Raw genomic sequence first — 17,058 nt, 5'->3', positions numbered from 1 at the left:
GGGGTGGGGAATAAGAAACTTGGTCCGATAGGCTGTAATAAGTACCGCAGGGGTCCCTGCACGCTAGTGGCTACTAGGCCCAATTAGGCCTAGGTCGCCACTGAGACTGTCAAACCCCGAGTAGAAGGAACGATGCCCCCGAGAGTGGCGCAAGACCCTGGTCGATAAGCGAGGCATTAGCATGATCCGGCCGCGGGCCACCGCTTCTCCGCTGAACTTCTGCATCAACACGTTCGTCTCCTCAGGCCATTTCGCGCATCATCTACTGTCGCGTGCTCACTTGCCTTATGGCACCAGGTGGGACCTGAAGTCACTCATGGAGTACGTCATAGCTTCATGGCGCGAACTGTCGGCAAACTGGATTTCATGCTCGGGCGACCGTACGATGCACGTTTTCCAGATTGACATCAGCAGCCTCAAGTCGAATATTGAAGATGGGTATATTACGTATCGCGAAGTCTATCAAAGGTTCTATTTACGATCATAGTGCAGATGAAGAGGAAACGATGAGCCGTGCTTCGAACGTCATGTCGGGACCGCCCGATCCATACTTTGGCCCAAGCACATCTCATAGTACACACCCTTCTTGTCAAGTAGTTCTTGATGTGTGCCACTTTCCACAATCTTTCCCCTCGCGAACACCATGATCATGTCCGCATCCTTGATAGTACTGAGACGATGCGCCACCGCGACAGTTGTACGTCCACTCTGCGCTTCCTCGAGCGCCGCCTGAACTACCCTCTCGGATTCAGTATCCAGTGCGGAAGTAGCTTCGTCAAGAAGCAGTAGGCGTGGCTCGCGGATGAGTGCTCTGGCGATGGCGATACGCTGGCGCTGCCCACCCGATAGTTGCGTGCCTCTACTACCACACATCGTCGCAAAGCCGTTTGGCAAAGATGCAACGAAGTCGGATATGTTCGACTGCTTGGCTGCGGCTTCGACCTGAGCGTCAGTCACGTCGACTTCAACACCCATGGCGATGTTGTCCCGGACCGAGCCTTGATATAGGACTGGCTCTTGCTGGACCAAAGACACACCTCGGCGGTACTTGCGTGGACAGAGGTCCATCAACGGAGCGCCATCGCAGGTGATACGCCCCGCAACGGGATCATAGAACCTCTCCAAGAGCGAAACCATTGTTGACTTCCCGCAGCCTGAAGCGCCGACGAGAGCAATGAATTGACCGGGGCGGACATCGATATCGATGCCCTCCAGGACCTTGGCGTGGGGCCGAGACTTGTACGCGAAAGCAAGGTCTTGCACCTCAATATGCGCTGGACTCTTGTCCTTCTCGTCGTCAAATGGCGGCTTTGATGCGTCTTCCTGCACTGCAGGCTTCATTGCCCGCAACCGAAAAACGTAGTTGGCCGCAGTGGCCGACTTTGTGAGACTCGTAGTGTAAGAGAAGAAGGCTGCAGCTGCCTCTCCAGAGAAAATGACACCGATGAAGACCGTGAAGAATTGGGTAGTCGTGTATTCTCCCGTGCTGATCAGTCGGCCGCCGTACCAAAAGCCCAGGGCCATTGCCAAGAATGAGATGGACTGCGTCAGTGCGTACCAAAACATGGTCCACACCAAAGCTTTGATGCCGTCTCTTGCGACACCTCGTAGTCGATCTTCGTACCGGGCGAGGATGTGTCTTTCGAGCGCGAGACTGGAGACTGTGCGAATGGCGGAGACTGCTTCGGATGCGAGTGCAGCGCTGCTGGCGAAACGTTTGCCCGTAAGATCTTCTAGCTTGAATTCAAGTCGAATCCTGAGGTACCCAGAAAACACGATTGGAGGCATAGCTGCGCCAAGTCAGTGTCGATTACTGGAGAGAACTGAGAAGTGATACTTACCTCCAAAGACAACTACAAGACCGAGCTTCCAGCCAACCACGATGGCAAGAATCGAGGAAGAAACGATGTTGACGATGTTGATGAAAATGAGCATCAGGTTGAAGCCCATAAGGTCGCGCAGTGCGTCAGGGTAGGCTCCGAGTTTGGAGGCGAGCGCGCCGCTTGCATTGTCTTGATCGTCGAAGAATGCCATGTCTTGCTTGAGGACAAGGTCGAAGATCTCGCGTCTGTATACCCTGGCGACAACCTGTGCGACAACGTTGCTGGCCCAGCCAACAGCGCCATAGACAACAAGATTGCCGATTGCGACAACGAAGAACATCAAGGAGTAAAAGTCGCCCTGTTCTACTGCCCTCTTGGAAGACAGTTGGAAGGCTTCGACGACGCGAGAGAACAGGATGGCTTGAGCTGGGTAGGTCGCTCCTGTGGTAGGTCAGTAACAGTCGAACAAGAAACGAGTTGACAACTTACCTCCAGCTAGTGTTGCAATTCCCAATATGAGAAAGCACTTCCAAAGGGCACCCTGTTCCTTGAGCACTATCCAGGCACACTTCACCAGGTTGTAATTGATGCCGTCTTTGTCGGAAACTTTCGCTTCTTGGCCGATAGCGGATGCTTGAGTCTGCGTCCGTACTAGATCAATCTTCTCTGCGGCAAAATCTTGGTCTTCCTGCTCTTCGCCCTCTGCTTGGCCGAGGTCCTGGGCTCTGACGAGACGAGCGTATGCACCACCAGCAGCGAGAAGCTCGTCGTGTGAACCCTGTTCAACCACAATTCCAGCAGCCATGACTGCGATGTTGTCGGCATTGCGAATGGTAGAAAGCTTATGAGCGATGACGATGGTTGTGCGACCTTGAGAGACACGCTCAAGTGCTTGCTGTACGATCTTCTCTGCCTTTGGGTCCAAAGCGCTGGTGGCTTCATCCAAGAGAAGGACAGTTGGCTCCGAGACGATACTGCGCGCGATGGCTAGTCGTTGCTTCTGACCGCCCGAGAGGTTCATAGCACGCTCACCCAACTGCGTGTCATAACCCTATTCAACGTTAACAATCCATATGCAAGTATCTGAGGAGCAACATGGCTCACCTTTGGCAGCCGCTCGATGAACTCTTCGGCATAAGCGTTCTTGCAGGCCTTCTCTACGAGCGCTCGCTGCTCGCTCTCGGGCAAGTTGGCCTTGTCGGTGCCGAACAAGCCGAATGCGACGTTTTCGTAGACAGTACCGGAGAAAAGCACTGGTTCTTGCTGTACTAATCGGATATTCGTACGTAGCCAGGTGAGATTGAGCTCTCGTATGTCAGTACCGTCGAGGTATATGGCGCCGCTAGCCTGATCATACCATCGCTCTATCAAGCCGATGATTGTCGATTTGCCGCTGCCTGATGCTCCTACGAGGGCTGTAGTCTTTCCAGCAGGCGCAGATAGCGTTAAGCTCTTCAAGACTGTGATGTCAGGCCTAGCGGGATAGGCAAAGCTGACGTCTCGAATCTCGACAACACCTTTACACACGCTAGGCACCTTGCCATCAACACTCAAGGGATCAATCTCGGACTTCCGATCGATGGTTTTGAATAACTCGTCGGCAGAAGAAGAGGCCTTCGTCAGAGATATGATCTGAGGTGCTATTGTTGTCATAGCGGTTGCTGCGACAATGACAGCGAGGATGACGGTAAACACGTCGCCTGTCAACGGATTAGTACATAATAGTATCAATCGGGTAGATCTGAGGAACAATTCGACCCAGGTTGGTGCTTCACATACCACTCTCTTGGACTTCGCCCCTGGCCCACATCCGGATGCCTTGCCAGAAGGCCAGACCATAGCCCGCATAGATGCAGAAGAACTCGACTGAGAACATGACGGCATAGTTCGGGGACTTCTTCATACCAACCTCCTGGGCATCGCCAAGAAGCTTGTCATACTTGCTGGACAGCAATGGATGAAGCCAGAACGCGTGAACCGTGCGCACAGTCGCGAAAATCTCTTCCGCAAGTTGTCCGGCTTTGGAGTAAATCGGTAGCAATTGATTCTCGTTCTTGGTATCAATGCCGATGGAAACACCGACAACGATCATGATTGTAGGAACGATGCTGATCGTTATCAGGGTAAGTTTCCATTGGACGATGAAGGCGATGATGAATGCTGAGACGAAGGTCGATACACCTTGAACGGTCAACGTGAGCTTCTCCGATATACCGTTGTTGACATTGTTTCCGTTCGTCGTAGCCTGTGTCGTGACCGAAGCGGCTTCATCTGAGTCGAAGTATGCGATGTTCTGGCGGAGAATACTCTTGATGAAGTCCAATCGTAAGGCCTTGGTGGTGCGGATGGCTGCGATGGATACAAATGCCTGCGAACGTGAGCATGCTTTCACGGATGTAGCTTGTTAGTCACATACCGAGTGAATGTAGACGAGACCAAACTTCGCAACAAAGAGGTAGATGAAGTACAATGTGTATTTGTTCACTTCGGCACGATATTGCGCTGGCGTGATCGAGCCAGTCGCGAACCCAGTGAACGTCGAGATGAACTTGCCAAAGACCAGATCCCTGTGTGATGGAGGATTCCGTTAGTGTGTGATTATTGATTGATCGACGATAGGTCTTGCGAGAATCTTTGACCGTCCTTGACACGTAGTGTGAGGCCCGGACAACTTTCCATTGATGTTTATCATTTCACATGAACGAAACAATAGCAATGCGCAATCATCCAGGCCACCACGTTTCGAACATTGATGGAGGAGACAAAAGATCGTGATGTGTGCATGTCTCTTACATTAACGGAAGTAGTGTTCCAGCGGCGATGGCTGCAACGAATGCGATGGTGTTGAGGATCCAGCTTGTACGATCTGCATACTTGAAGATGCGCTGGTATGTCGTGAGCATCGTGTTCCTTCTAATTTGTTCAATACACTTACGACGTAGCCACCCATGCCACCCTTTGGCTCTTTAGACGTGACATCGCTTTTGACTGTCGGCGCCTTGCTTGTCTTGACGTCATCGCTGGCGCGCTGCTCGGGCGTGTCGACCATTTCTTTACTCGTCGACATGTTTGGGGTGAGTATTGCAGTCCTTGGACGATTGGACTGCAGTGCGCCACATTGATATCTGAAGCCATCTCGTCGAAGTTGCGCACATAGCTCATGTTTGCCGGACTTTGCAAAGTCCGGATCCGCGGTGAAAAGGGCGATCAGAGGGCGCGTCGCAAGCGGCTGAAGATTTCCCAAATGGCGCGGGATACGAGCAATGCGAGCCAATCGGCAAGTCCCGGGCCTTGGCACAGTCACGAGATCGCGCGTTCTTCGTAGTGATGCCTGGTGAGGCCGAATGCTGCATCTAGACTTCAAAACCCTGTATCTTCGACACTCTGGAAGGTTTAGTTGGTGAGATATTGGACTGCTGCCTGTCGGTGCGAGATTTCTGCTGTTAGTGATGACATCGTTGATAGTTCCCACAGCCCCGGGTTCCGAGAAGCCCGCGCTCCGATAAAGTCCACAATATCCGCCACTCTTGCACACCACGCGTAGAATACCGCGGCTCGGATTGCGTAGCCGACAATATGGAAGACGACGATATGGATGCGTCGCTTGATGGGCCCATGTCCAAGCGTGCGGTAAGTCGCATGAGCCAGCCACCCAGATCAGCGCCCAGATTGACGACCCACATCTAGTGCGATGCCTGCCGGACACGCAAGATACGTTGCGACAGAGGCGTGCCATGTTCCAACTGCAAGGCAAGCAAATTGAGTATGATTTGTTGGGCCTGAACTTGAAGTTGCCGCTGATTCGTGCAGCTTGCAAAACAGCTCCCCCTCAACAGAAAGCGCAGCGACAAAGGGTTCACATATCTGAAGAATAGTACGTCTGAACCGCTTCCAAAGTGGACCTCGCTGCTTGTGGCGTCAGCCTTACCCGTCGACCGTTCTTTGCCCCGCGGCCAAACAATCGAATCGTGCTGATCTGGCGTTGAGTAATCTTGTTCGAGCTGACTCGATTTAGCGAGAAGAAGATTGATAGAATTGAAGACCGCTTAGCTGGTATTGAGAATGTTCTTGCCAGTCTCGCAACGAAACTCGGCAGTCTGGACCTCCAGAAAGACTCGCATGAATCCAGCAGCCAATCGCGGTCGAGCCGAGTTGGCCCTTCAAGGAGTCCTGGAAGTGTCCTCGTCGAAGCCCCCACACCCGCGCCATTCGAGGGCGAGAGTTCTATCAATAGCCAGTCAGACTATGCTCGCGAGATGCTGGCACGAGCGATCGGGAGTACACCCTCTATTGGACAGAATGAAGAAGTCAAGTTGGCACTTACTGCTCTTTCGGAGATGGTCTCTCAGCACGGCCAAAACCCTGCAACTTCCAACCCCTTGATCAACCAGTCACTTGTCGATATTGACCCATCAAAGCTGGAACGACCGCCTTGGGAACTTGCGTGCTATGCTTTGGAGAAAGCTAGTGGTATGTCTACAGACTTCGTACCCTTCAAGCCGATCTGACATGACCAGAATATCCAACTATGGCCTTTGCAGTGGTGTTTCCGTTCTTGAGAATGGCCAATCTCAAAGATATCTTCTATGATGTGTATCATAACCCAGAAACTTGTAGCGCCGCTCGCCGTGTGCTCACGTTCGGCGTGTTGGAGAACGTGTTCAACGAATTCCGGACCTTGCCACTAGCCAATATGGACACCACCAACTATCAATCGTACGCCATCATAAGTCGCAGGCAAACAGAGGTAGCACTGTCGCAGCTAGCTATATTCTTACCCGCAACTTTCGAGAATATCATGGCTTTGGTCCTTGGCGCTGCGCAGGCGGTCGAGATGTGCAAGCCATCTCTTTGCTGGATTATGATATCCAGTGCTGCAGGCTTGTGTCAGAGCTTGGGATACGTAAGAATTCATGTGCAGCATGAGTGTGAGACGACCGCTGACGTCCTGCTTTTAGCATCGAATCAACACTATGATAGACGACAACCCCGAAGACAGACAGACGAAGATCCATATCTTTTGGATGATCTACATGCTTGACAAGACGCTTTCGCTACGTTTGGGCCGCTCAAGTATCCTCCAGGACTGGGACATATCGTTACCATTTGTAGTATCCAGCGACAAGCACGCCGAATCAAGCGCCTTCTTGTCGTACTGGATTAAGGTTGCGCGAGTCCAGGGCCTGACATACGAGAAGCTATTTTGCCCTGCCGCCTTTGCAAAATCGACGGAAGAGCGCACGCGAATCGCGATCGAACTTGTCAACAGTCTTAACCAAGCCTGGTACGAGCGTGGGGATGCGTCGATCGTCGACTTTTCGCAGCAAGGCCAAACATATCATCTCGGTACGCCGAGATCGAACAAAATAGGCAACAGTCCAAATGAGACACCACTCCCGTCTCAATACAAGCGCTATGTGCACAAATCTCTGGGTAAAGAAGGACCAGAAGTCAACGAATACGTTCAGGGTAAGTTTCACCGCCTGCGAAATTTGAACTTCACTGACTTTCTTGGTTGAAGGCTCTTTCGAGAGAGTCCAAGACATCTTCTTCCACTCCGATGTCGTCATGCACTATTCCACCTGTGCGCTCATACAGCGCGCGGTCAGTCCAGGAAATATGAGCTTTAATCAGGAGTGCCTCGAATCCTCGAGAGCGGCCCTTGTCGCCCATATGAGGGCTAGTGCACAGTTCAACAAAAAGGGCCAGGAGGACTTCTGGTCGGGATATGTACACTGGTCGGTTCTTCAGGCACCGTTCACACCGTAAGTCACTTGATTCTTCGCAGCGCACGGTCGCAGCTAACTCATACCTGCAGTTTCATCGTGATATTCTGCCACTCCATCCAAAAGGCCGATACGTCCGACGTTGAGCCAGATCTAAACTCCCTTTCCGAGTTTGTCGGCAGCCTGGAATCTTGCCGCACGATTTCCGAAGGCGCAGACAAGCTCTACAAGATGTGCCATCTTTTCCTACGAGTTGCCAGGCTCTACGTCACAGCTAAGAAACAGGATGCTGCGTCAAGATCACAGGGAATTATGCAAAATAACCAGTCAGGGTATTACACGACCGTTGATGGCACGCAGCTGGACCTCAACGCAATGTCTCAGTTCGATCCGTATCTTAGTGCGCTTGGATTGATGCCTGATATCGCATGGCCCACGACATATCCCAACGCTTCGACTGCAGCCACAACGACCGCGTTTGAGCAAGGCGAGGCGATGAATAACATGGATGCCGTTGGTTCGTCAGGCTTCGGATTTGGAGCGTCTCAGGGAAATTCCAATCCCATGCAGGACTGGTTCTCCGGCTCACGCTACCTCATGAACCTTATGGAGCCAGGCGACGATCTACAAATGCCGGATCTAGACCTTTAACACACGTCATCAGGGAGGAAGACATGGTTTCCGGCGTTTAGAAGACGGTGGACTGCTTCGGCGGCTATTCTGCTTGTCACTGACATATACCCCACTCTTGACACTGCTAGATGTCCATTATTTGCATTCATTCTTGGGGTTCATATTGAACTATTTGGCTAGAGGGTTTCTAATTTGCCTGATTTGTTGGCGTCATTGCATACCATTCTATACTTATAAAAGCTTGTATTGCATAGCATCATGACGTTCAGCCAACTGATCTACGATGACATGAGTGCAAAAGCGACTCGACGTCGCAGGTTCTCTTGCACGCACATACTGATTCGTCCTCATAACCTTGCCCATCCCAGGAAGGACGTCATTGCTGCAGCCACCAACTGGAGCAATTCGACAATGATTCATGTGCCCTATGCCCGAGCAGCTGGAAGAGCAAAGCATGATGCTGCATAATAAAGGTGTGTAGGCGGGGCGAAATACCCGGACTGTGATGCGAAACTGAAACAGCCTGTTTCATATGGGGAAGAGGTGCTTGAGTGAACAACATGCAGCATGCAACAATGGCAACAACGGCGTTCGATCACTCATCATGAGCATTGGATTTGTTACGTGATCGTGCTGCTCCACTCGCTGTAGATGCATTGTCGATGCTATTATTCTATTTACACGCGCCATCTCCAACCGGCAAGAACGCTAAGCCTACACATCAAGGTCCGGCATCGCATTGTCGTTGGCCCAATCCTTGATCTTGTCAAAGTTCCTGCACACATGGTGACTCTCGTAGTCAGGCCAGTATCCCTCCTTACCCTCCTGCGGGTGGAAAGTAAAGACGTTGACGTCAGAAAGACACATGAGGTTCATGCGGAGGATCTCGATGCAGTGATCTAGATGTGCCCTGACCTTTTCAGGCTTGTCGTTGGTGTCGCTCCACCAGAGCTTGGGGTAGTAGTCGGGGTAGGTTGACATGCGGAGGAGGTTGAGGCAGTGCAGTTGGTGGAAGACTTCAAGTCCGACTCGGTAGCCTGTTTCGCCTGTCTTGGGGTCGGTGACTTGCAGGGCGTCGGCGGGCTTTTGTAGCTTGGGGAAGTCTTCCATGGAGACCATTTGGTCGGGCACTGCGCTGTGTTAGTGATGGGCTTTGGGTGGAGAGGGCGTGGGCATGGGAGGGTAGGGTTGATGACTTACGATATGCGACATCCATCCATGCGTTCTCTACATCATCGGTAATACCGACATACTTCGAAGAGTTCAAAGGGTTGGGTAGTTCAAACTTTGTGTGGCTGTATTCGACGACGTGCTTTGCAGGCGCTAGGTCATATCAGCAGGTATTCCTGAGGAGTGCGATGAAGAACTTGGTGCGTACAGAATATGTCGAACTGATCCATTAGCTTAGCCGCTGAGTGACCCGAGTAGTCTTTTTGCGACATGACCGAACATAGTAACGACAGCATTGACACTGTGAAAAGGAACAGGTTGAAGAGTGTAAGATAGATGTAGCTTCTCCGCCGTTGCCTATCATCGCTTTGGTAGGGTGTTGTGATAAAAGCGGTATTTTCGGCATCGCCCTGCGATGAGCTAGAGTCGGTGTATTTTTCCATGATGGTTTTCGAATGCGCGAAGAATACAATGACTGAGATGAAAGCACTACCAAGTGATGTTGAAAGAAGAAAGATTAGTCGACCTGCGATAGAGAATAGAATGCTGCGCTCAACGCTTGAACAAGACGAAGGTGAATGGGGATGGAAGACCAGCGAGCGAGTAAGTGGGAGACGTTGGCGCGAAAGACTATGGTAGACCTGCTAACATCGACCCCCGATACGTTCTCGGTATCGCCATGGGTAGGTCACCGAAACACGGAACATCTCAAAGGGTGCCGCTATGCCGTGCAGGCCGCTTTCTCCAAGGCGTCTTGTTCCATCTGCCCAGGCAACATTAGCCTTGCTCCAAGGCATCAAGCTTTTACCAAGCCTTCTGAGACGCAGAAGGCGGGATCGTCGCCGCTTTTTCGTTGGTTCAACTGTTGCATGGGTTTCGAAGTGGACACTTAGCCAAGACTGGATGTTCATAATTCGGCACCATCGTTTCAGCTTGGCGCGCCAGCCAAAACGAGATTCTTACACTGACATGACACGCACATGGAACAAACGTCCCAACTGCATGATGACAGAACAACGGAAATAACGTCAAAAGTTGCCAGGGCTGGAACAACAGAACCGCGGCTGCGCGCCAATGGTTTCCGACGTTAAACCCTTTCTGGACTAGTCTCGACCAAATGAGTGGTCAGTTCCCGAGGACCAACAGTCTCTATCAAAGCAAGCTCCAGATCGCATTGGCGATGCGCGAAAGGTACCCGGTGGCTGTTGTCGCGGAGCCTGAGGCAGGACCTCGTAGCCTGGCGGCTGGGTTGGACATGACCGTGTTCTCGAGACACCGACAGGCCTTGTCGACGGCTGGCGGTGTCGTTGGTGGAGACGCCAGGCCGTCAAGACTTTCTGTGTTTGGCTTCCCATGCAAACGCCTTCCATCGCCATCGCATCGAAGCGAGCACAGTGGCTTCCTGCAGGCGGCAGGTGGGGTGCCACCTCCGCTTCTGTGCCGTAGGCAATGCAACATGTCTCAGGAGTTGAAGGCGAGAGCGAGCAAGCATGCAACCGCCGTGCCTACCAGGAGTCGAGTTGACTTATAAAGCATCTCGAAGCTCCAGAAGTAAAAGGCATCAACGTTGAACGTGCTCATTCCTTCTCACATCCTGCTCAGTTCTGTTTCATCCATTCTTCTCTGCTGGCAGATCCATTCTTTCAACCGATTCCAGACTCAGTTAAACTTTATTCAACATGAGATTTACCGCACTTACTCTTTTGGCCCTGGGTGCCTCAACCTCTGCCTACGTTGTGCCAAACAACAAGCAAGCCGTTGACAATGCTGTCAAGGCACGCATGCCAGTAAGTTATGCGATGATCCTTGGCATGTCATATACTTACAGTTCTCCAGGGAAGCGGACCTGTCCACACATCCAACCTCGTTGCTGCCCTTGCAGACCGTGGAGTCGAAGCCCGTCACCACAAGGGCAAGGGTGGAAAGGCTGGCGGTGCTGGTGCTGGTGCCGGTGGCGCCGGCGCTGGTGGCTTAGCCAAGCTCTTCGGCCGTGATGCTGAAGAGTTGACCCAAGAAGAGGACGACGCTCACTGGGCCGACCTCCACACTCGCTCCCCTCATCACAAGGGCAAGGGCGGAAAGGCTGGAGGTGCTGGAGCCGGAGCCGGTGGCGCTGGCGGCTTGGCCAAGCTTTTCGGCCGTGATGCTGAAGAGTTGACCCAAGAAGAGGACGACGCTCACTGGGCCGACCTCCACACTCGCTCCCCTCACCACAAGGGCAAGGGCGGAAAAGCTGCTGGAGGTGCAGGTGCCGGTGGCCGAGGCAAGCTCAACAACCGCCAGGCCGAAGAGCTCACCCAGGAGGAGGACGACGCTCACTGGGCCGACCTCCACACTCGCTCTCCCCACCACAAGGGCAAGGGCGGCAAGGCTGCCGGCGGAGCTGGTGGCCGAAAGGTCAACAACCGCGAAGCCGTGCCCGAGCCCCATCACAAGGGTAAGGGAGGCAAGGCTGGAGGTGCTGGCGGAGCCGGTGCTGGTGGTTTGGCCAAGCTCTTCGGACGTGAGCCTGAGCCACACCACAAGGGCAAGGGAGGCAAGGCCGCTGGTGGTGCTGGTGGAAAGGCCAAGCTCAACAACCGCGAGGCTGTCCCCGAACCCCATCACAAGGGCAAGGGAGGTAAGGCTGCTGGTGGCGCTGGTGCTGGTGCTGCTGGTGCTGGCGGTTTGGCCAAGCTCTTCGGACGCGAGCCTGAGCCGCACCACAAGGGCAAGGGAGGCAAGGCCGGAGGTGCTGGCGGCGCTGGCGGCAAGGCCAAGCTCAACAACCGTGAGGCTATGCCTGAGCCTCACCACAAGGGCAAGGGAGGAAAGGCTGGAGGTGCCGGCGGCAAGAACAAGCAGAACAACTAGACGGACATTGCACCTTTGGACTTGCCACGACAGATGTTAGGGGGCAGAAGAGTTGGTGGCGCGAGTAACCTGGATGATTCCTTTAGTATATCTTTTTCCTCATAATGTAGATACGGATGAAAACAATCTGATCAGTGATCAAAGAAAAGCCGGCGTCTAGACGTATACATTGGTCTCTGTGATATGAGCGTGATTGTTCGTGAGCCATCCTGGAGGTATTCGAGCGACTTGAGAAACTTGTTCGTCGTGTAATAGTTGTTTGAATATATCCCCGCTCTTTCTGATGTGGAGTGACCGACAATCCCCGTGCACAGGTTCCCAGTGTCTGCTACTGTCGAGCGAGGTCAGCAGTAGCATCCCAAAGCGTCGAAAGCAAGGCCACGCCAATGACAGCTATTGCATCGGCAAGATGGGAAAATGCCTGTAAAGAGATGTGTTAGTATATGTTTCTCCGAACGAGAATGAAAATATCTACCACACATGTGTATGCTTCGGTGCCTGTAGGACTAGACTTGTTGACGAAGTATAGTCTCAACATGTCCGCAGCATGTCCGTCAATCCCGACTGCCGTTTTGGTGAACATAATTAGACCCCGATGGCCTACAGCTGTTGATGCGCGTTGTTCAGTTGTCGTATGCAACCTGAAGCTGGTGGGCGCTGTGTGGGGAACCGGGCGATGGTAGGACTCGAACTTGCTTGAAGGTCCACAAAGAGGCACCGTCATGGATCTCAGGGCCTCCTACATAGTGGCTATTAGAGGTTGCGCTGTGTATACAAGTTTATGGAGTCGTGGTTGCATAGTGCTGCGCACTCGCCGCCATATGCCAGTGGGCAGAAATGATGGTACTGATAAGGAGCTGCACAGCCCACCGGGATGAAGATGTCGTGGGCAGTGTGTTTGCGAGAAGCAGGTAGATGGAGCAACGCACACCACCCAGAGCTTGCACTGCAACGTGGTCAACCGATCCTGTGAGTGACTTGAAGCGCGCGTCACAGCTCGGACATCATTTCGTCTCGTCGGGGTGAGTTCCGGCGTACGACTCCCGCCGCGATATCGCCGTCGATGGTTGGTGGCTCGTCGCAAGCTGAACGGCCTCGTTTGCACTTAGGTGTTTCGCCGCCGCATATAATGTATTCGCTGAGCGATAACGCGATGTTGATATGCATCAAAGATTGGTCGAAGGTCATTCGATGCGAATTGATGGGGATTGATGGTTGTGCATGGGCGAAGACTCCGGTGGCTCGGGAAGGATCGTCGCATCCAAAGTCAAATCACTCGCTCGTCTCATCGGGGCTAACTCCGTCGTAGTATTCGCGCGCAATAAAGGAAGATACCGTGGCATTGAGCCGACGCAATGTCGTTGTCTCGGTCCGTTCCCACTCCGTACATTAGACCATCACCTGTCAATTCAGGCCGCGCTTTGCTACATGCCTTTCACTCCTTGGTCCTCCCTCGCTTCCTACCTCGGTGACCCACGCGCAGAATCGGGATATCTTTCCATTCACCGTAGCCGAAATTGTACCCGAGGCGGTTAAAGAGTCGGCGGATATGCTGGAAGCACTCAAGGCTCCGGTCTGACCAATGGTGGTAGGCGGCCGCGCGGAGTGACGGATCTATCATCAACAAATCCCTACGAATGCCGAGCTGAGGGTCCGTTACGTGTCTGAGTACAAGATCGCAAGTGTGTGTCCATTGATTGACGATCATCGACCAGAATTGGGGGATGCCGTCGATGTTGGCGTTCTCGGCAAGCCGGCTGAGAAATGTTAGTTAAACTGAGCAATGCCACATGCTGAACCGGAATCGAACACTTACCGAATGTCAACGATGTTCATGATAGTGTTGTAATGAGATGCGACCATGTCTTTTGTGAAGTACCCCTCGTACGTCCTCAGACGATCAACCTTGGCCCGGTTCATGAACGGGACCAGCTTCTCCTGTTGGCACTCGCGTGCTGACACCCAGTACCGACCACCATTGGGTGGGTCAATGTCAAAGACTGGGGGCGCGCCTTTCATCGCCAGGTAGTGTTCGCGAGCGCGCTCCAGCCGCTTCTTGTCTAGACCGCGAGCACCAGTAGCAGACTTGACAGCAGACTTGAAAGCGTGAGCATACTCACGTTCACATAGCTGCTCGAGATCTTGGACACCCTGGAGATATACCTCGCGGTTTGCGTTTCGGATATCTCTTGCTGCTTGGTCTTCGCCTGGAACTGCAAACTGACACACAATCGCCTCCAAGCTCCAGTTCGTAGCAAGTGTCTTCACCTCGATGGTACTGTACTTCCCACGGAGGAACTTTTGAATGAACGACTTCGGACCGTACCGCTCTGTTTGAACCGTGTTACGAGCATTATTGGTAAGAACTTTCGCATGATCCTGTGATAACTCGCCGTCTGGCGAACCCGCAATCGCGTGGCCCATGTCGATCGGCACCGTGCCGTAGTAGGCAGACAGGAGCCTTCCCCTCACGGTTACGGTATCTTGGTTGACTGGCCATATAGGGTCGTTGACGTTGAAGCCACTGTTGCGTGAACTTGCTGGAACTACAGAGGATACACAGTTAGCATTGTAAGATACACAGTATTGCCGGTCAACCTCACCACGCTGCTGCTGCTCCGCGAGCTCAGACCATAGAGTGAATGCGGGGACCTCGGGACAGATCTCCGGAGGGACGTTCACTGAGACTGTTGCCATTGTGGCGAAGGGTGTGGTGAACGAAGAATGTGGTTAGAAAAAGAGTATTGTAATGATGCCGTTGAGAAAAGAGTGTAGAAGACTGGAAGTCAAGTCAGCAGCAGAACCGAAGTATATACGGGCCCATCCAACCCATTGCCTTTACCCAAGGACGGGAGGAAGCGGGGCTGTGGTTGGGGCAGCCGTGCTGCCGCGTGCTTCTCTCACGTCGATACTATAAGCATGGTGGGAAAGACACGTGCTCGCTCAAACCGCATCTCCGTGGAACCGTCCATGCCTAGGTGGTGTGTAAGCAGCAGCAGCAACGGCGGAGCGACTTTGAGGAAGGGACAATCCATCATGGCAAATTCTTCCCTGTTGCCTACTACACCAAGACTTTTCAGAGTATTTCATACATGCATCTATAACCTAGACGGCTACAATAGTCTAGAAGCCATAAACTTTTGTAATGATATGTTGATGTAAACGCCAGGATAGCGCGTGGTTTCCTAACTTTTGAGGCGCGAGACGCGTATCTATCGCAGCACAGGCCATCCTTGGCTGTCATGTGACGTCATCCATCCCTCCCTAAGCCACCTGGACCGAACTCCTCACTACAGATTCCATCTTCCCATCTGGCAGCACCAAAGGCTTTCCTACCAGCCTATCCGATATCCTGTTCATCTTCCTCAGGCGCTGAGCGCTTCTTGCCTCGAGTTTCCGGGACCAACACAGGAATGTCCTTCCATGATCCGTTTTCTGCTGCCTCAAAGTCCAGAGAGTTTCGAAGGCCGCGGATGAGATCGAAACAGTGGGTTGACCGATCACCCGACATGTCGACGCTTGCCAGTCGGAGGGAACGATCATTGAGCAGCAGCAGCCTACGCTTGCCGTCCTCCGGTGCGATGATAAGACGATGCAGAAGCTCGCAAGAGTACGCAAACACGTTCCCCACAATTGTGTGGAACGGAGGGATGGCATCCGGAGGGTTCGCGACTTCATCGATACACATGCGCCTGTGAGATGTTAGTAGTGTGCAAGAAGTCTCGATCATGTTCGTAAAGTAGATACTCACCGAATGTCGACCACAGACATCGCTGCCCCAAGGTGAGACGCGATTGTGTCTTTGGTGACGTGATCGAACCAGAACCTGACGCGCTCGTCCATCGTACGGAGCAGCAACGGGATCATCTTTGCTTGTTCGCATGCTCGGCGATTCAGGAGCGTCGTAACGTCGACGGCGCAACGGGGCGGGTTAGCCATGAGCTCTTCGCAAAGGTCGCGTGTTCGTGCCAATCGGACTTTCCTAAGACCACGTGCTTTTTCGTGTGCCGCTTTAGCCTTGTTGAATGCGACAGTGTATGTGTCGATCCAGACCTGCTCACTTGATGCCATCGCATCGAGTAATGCCTGGCGTTTGGCGGCGCGACGAGCAATGGCGGCTTCATCCTCGTTTGCAACCGGGAACTGACAGATGCGCGCCTCGATGGCGAAGTTGTGTTGATAGGTGAGAAAGTCGGACGTGCTGACCTTGCCGCGAGCGAACTTGTAGATGAATGAGTCATTGCCGAATTTCTCGACAAAGAGGTCGCTCTTCATCCTACGAAAGGTCTTTGCGGCGGTGGCTGTTTTGGCAGCGTCGACGTGCAATCCAACCACAGTGGCCAAGAAACCATTGGGAACAGTGCCATAGTACGCTGCAATGACTCTTCCGACCTTCTTGGCGTTGGCCATGCTGACTTCCACCTTTGGAATGCCAGTGCTAATGCCGCTGCCTGGAGTACCTGCAGTGACTGCGGATATACAGTCAGTATTCGTTGATCGAACGGAGACAAAGAAAGCTTACCGCGTTGTTCCTGTTCGTCCAGCTCTGCGTGGAGTGTCGACATAGGAGCCTCGCAGTTTATCTCCATGACATGTACTATACCGAAGTCGGCCATGTTGAAGATTGCGTTTTAGTCGATGCTGAGTTATGAACGATGTCGAGTGTGGTGTAGGAGACTGGGAGATAGGTCGGTAACGAGGTTGAGTATATACCCGTCGATCAGACCTGCTACCTTTACTTGAAGGTGAGAGAAGGCGTCGTAGTGGTGGGCACGTGGCCGCACGTGCTGGTTTTACCTCGCCAACGAAATTCGAGTGTGGTTTGGAAACATATTGCGTTGTTTGTATCTTCA

At 52.8% G+C, this 17,058-nt stretch overlaps 7 protein-coding genes across 7 annotated transcripts; 3 read left to right on the top strand and 4 right to left on the bottom strand.

The window, feature by feature from the left end:
* Positions 1–525: 525 nt before the first annotated feature.
* Positions 526–4,890, bottom strand: J4E88_011007 (uncharacterized protein; the record flags this gene model as incomplete). The annotated part of the gene is made up of 8 exons (XM_049404597.1): positions 526–1,790; positions 1,842–2,264; positions 2,313–2,874; positions 2,928–3,523; positions 3,603–4,191; positions 4,240–4,390; positions 4,617–4,708; positions 4,759–4,890. The coding sequence occupies 8 exons, from the start codon at positions 4,888–4,890 to the stop codon at positions 526–528; spliced, it is 3,810 nt and encodes a 1,269-aa protein (XP_049249662.1).
* A 509-nt stretch (positions 4,891–5,399) lies between these two features.
* J4E88_011006 (uncharacterized protein) lies at positions 5,400–6,331 on the top strand (the record flags this gene model as incomplete). The annotated part of the gene is made up of 3 exons (XM_049404596.1): positions 5,400–5,453; positions 5,634–5,791; positions 5,839–6,331. The coding sequence occupies 3 exons, from the start codon at positions 5,400–5,402 to the stop codon at positions 6,329–6,331; spliced, it is 705 nt and encodes a 234-aa protein (XP_049249661.1).
* Positions 6,332–6,745: 414 nt separating this feature from the next.
* Positions 6,746–8,200, top strand: J4E88_011005 (uncharacterized protein; the record flags this gene model as incomplete). The annotated part of the gene is made up of 4 exons (XM_049404595.1): positions 6,746–6,749; positions 6,804–7,292; positions 7,345–7,588; positions 7,642–8,200. 4 exons carry the CDS (start codon positions 6,746–6,748, stop codon positions 8,198–8,200), a joined length of 1,296 nt encoding a protein of 431 aa, XP_049249660.1.
* A 696-nt stretch (positions 8,201–8,896) lies between these two features.
* Positions 8,897–9,795, bottom strand: J4E88_011004 (uncharacterized protein; the record flags this gene model as incomplete). Its single annotated transcript, XM_049404594.1, has 3 exons — positions 8,897–9,312; positions 9,383–9,505; positions 9,561–9,795. The coding sequence occupies 3 exons, from the start codon at positions 9,793–9,795 to the stop codon at positions 8,897–8,899; spliced, it is 774 nt and encodes a 257-aa protein (XP_049249659.1).
* A 1,236-nt stretch (positions 9,796–11,031) lies between these two features.
* On the top strand, positions 11,032–12,205 carry J4E88_011003 (uncharacterized protein; the record flags this gene model as incomplete). The annotated part of the gene is made up of 2 exons (XM_049404593.1): positions 11,032–11,139; positions 11,189–12,205. 2 exons carry the CDS (start codon positions 11,032–11,034, stop codon positions 12,203–12,205), a joined length of 1,125 nt encoding a protein of 374 aa, XP_049249658.1.
* Positions 12,206–13,640: 1,435 nt separating this feature from the next.
* On the bottom strand, positions 13,641–14,902 carry J4E88_011002 (uncharacterized protein; the record flags this gene model as incomplete). The annotated part of the gene is made up of 3 exons (XM_049404592.1): positions 13,641–13,962; positions 14,022–14,751; positions 14,809–14,902. The coding sequence occupies 3 exons, from the start codon at positions 14,900–14,902 to the stop codon at positions 13,641–13,643; spliced, it is 1,146 nt and encodes a 381-aa protein (XP_049249657.1).
* Positions 14,903–15,545: 643 nt separating this feature from the next.
* On the bottom strand, positions 15,546–16,821 carry J4E88_011001 (uncharacterized protein; the record flags this gene model as incomplete). The annotated part of the gene is made up of 3 exons (XM_049404591.1): positions 15,546–15,897; positions 15,957–16,674; positions 16,728–16,821. The coding sequence occupies 3 exons, from the start codon at positions 16,819–16,821 to the stop codon at positions 15,546–15,548; spliced, it is 1,164 nt and encodes a 387-aa protein (XP_049249656.1).
* Between the last annotated feature and the right edge of the window lie 237 nt (positions 16,822–17,058).

This window comes from Alternaria novae-zelandiae, assembly GCF_023758075.1.
Source record: "Alternaria novae-zelandiae strain BMP 2774 chromosome Unknown scaffold_51, whole genome shotgun sequence".
Taxonomy (NCBI): domain Eukaryota; kingdom Fungi; phylum Ascomycota; class Dothideomycetes; order Pleosporales; family Pleosporaceae; genus Alternaria; species Alternaria novae-zelandiae.
Note: the sequence above shows the minus strand (reverse complement) of the source record. Positions and strands in the feature narration are given on the sequence as shown.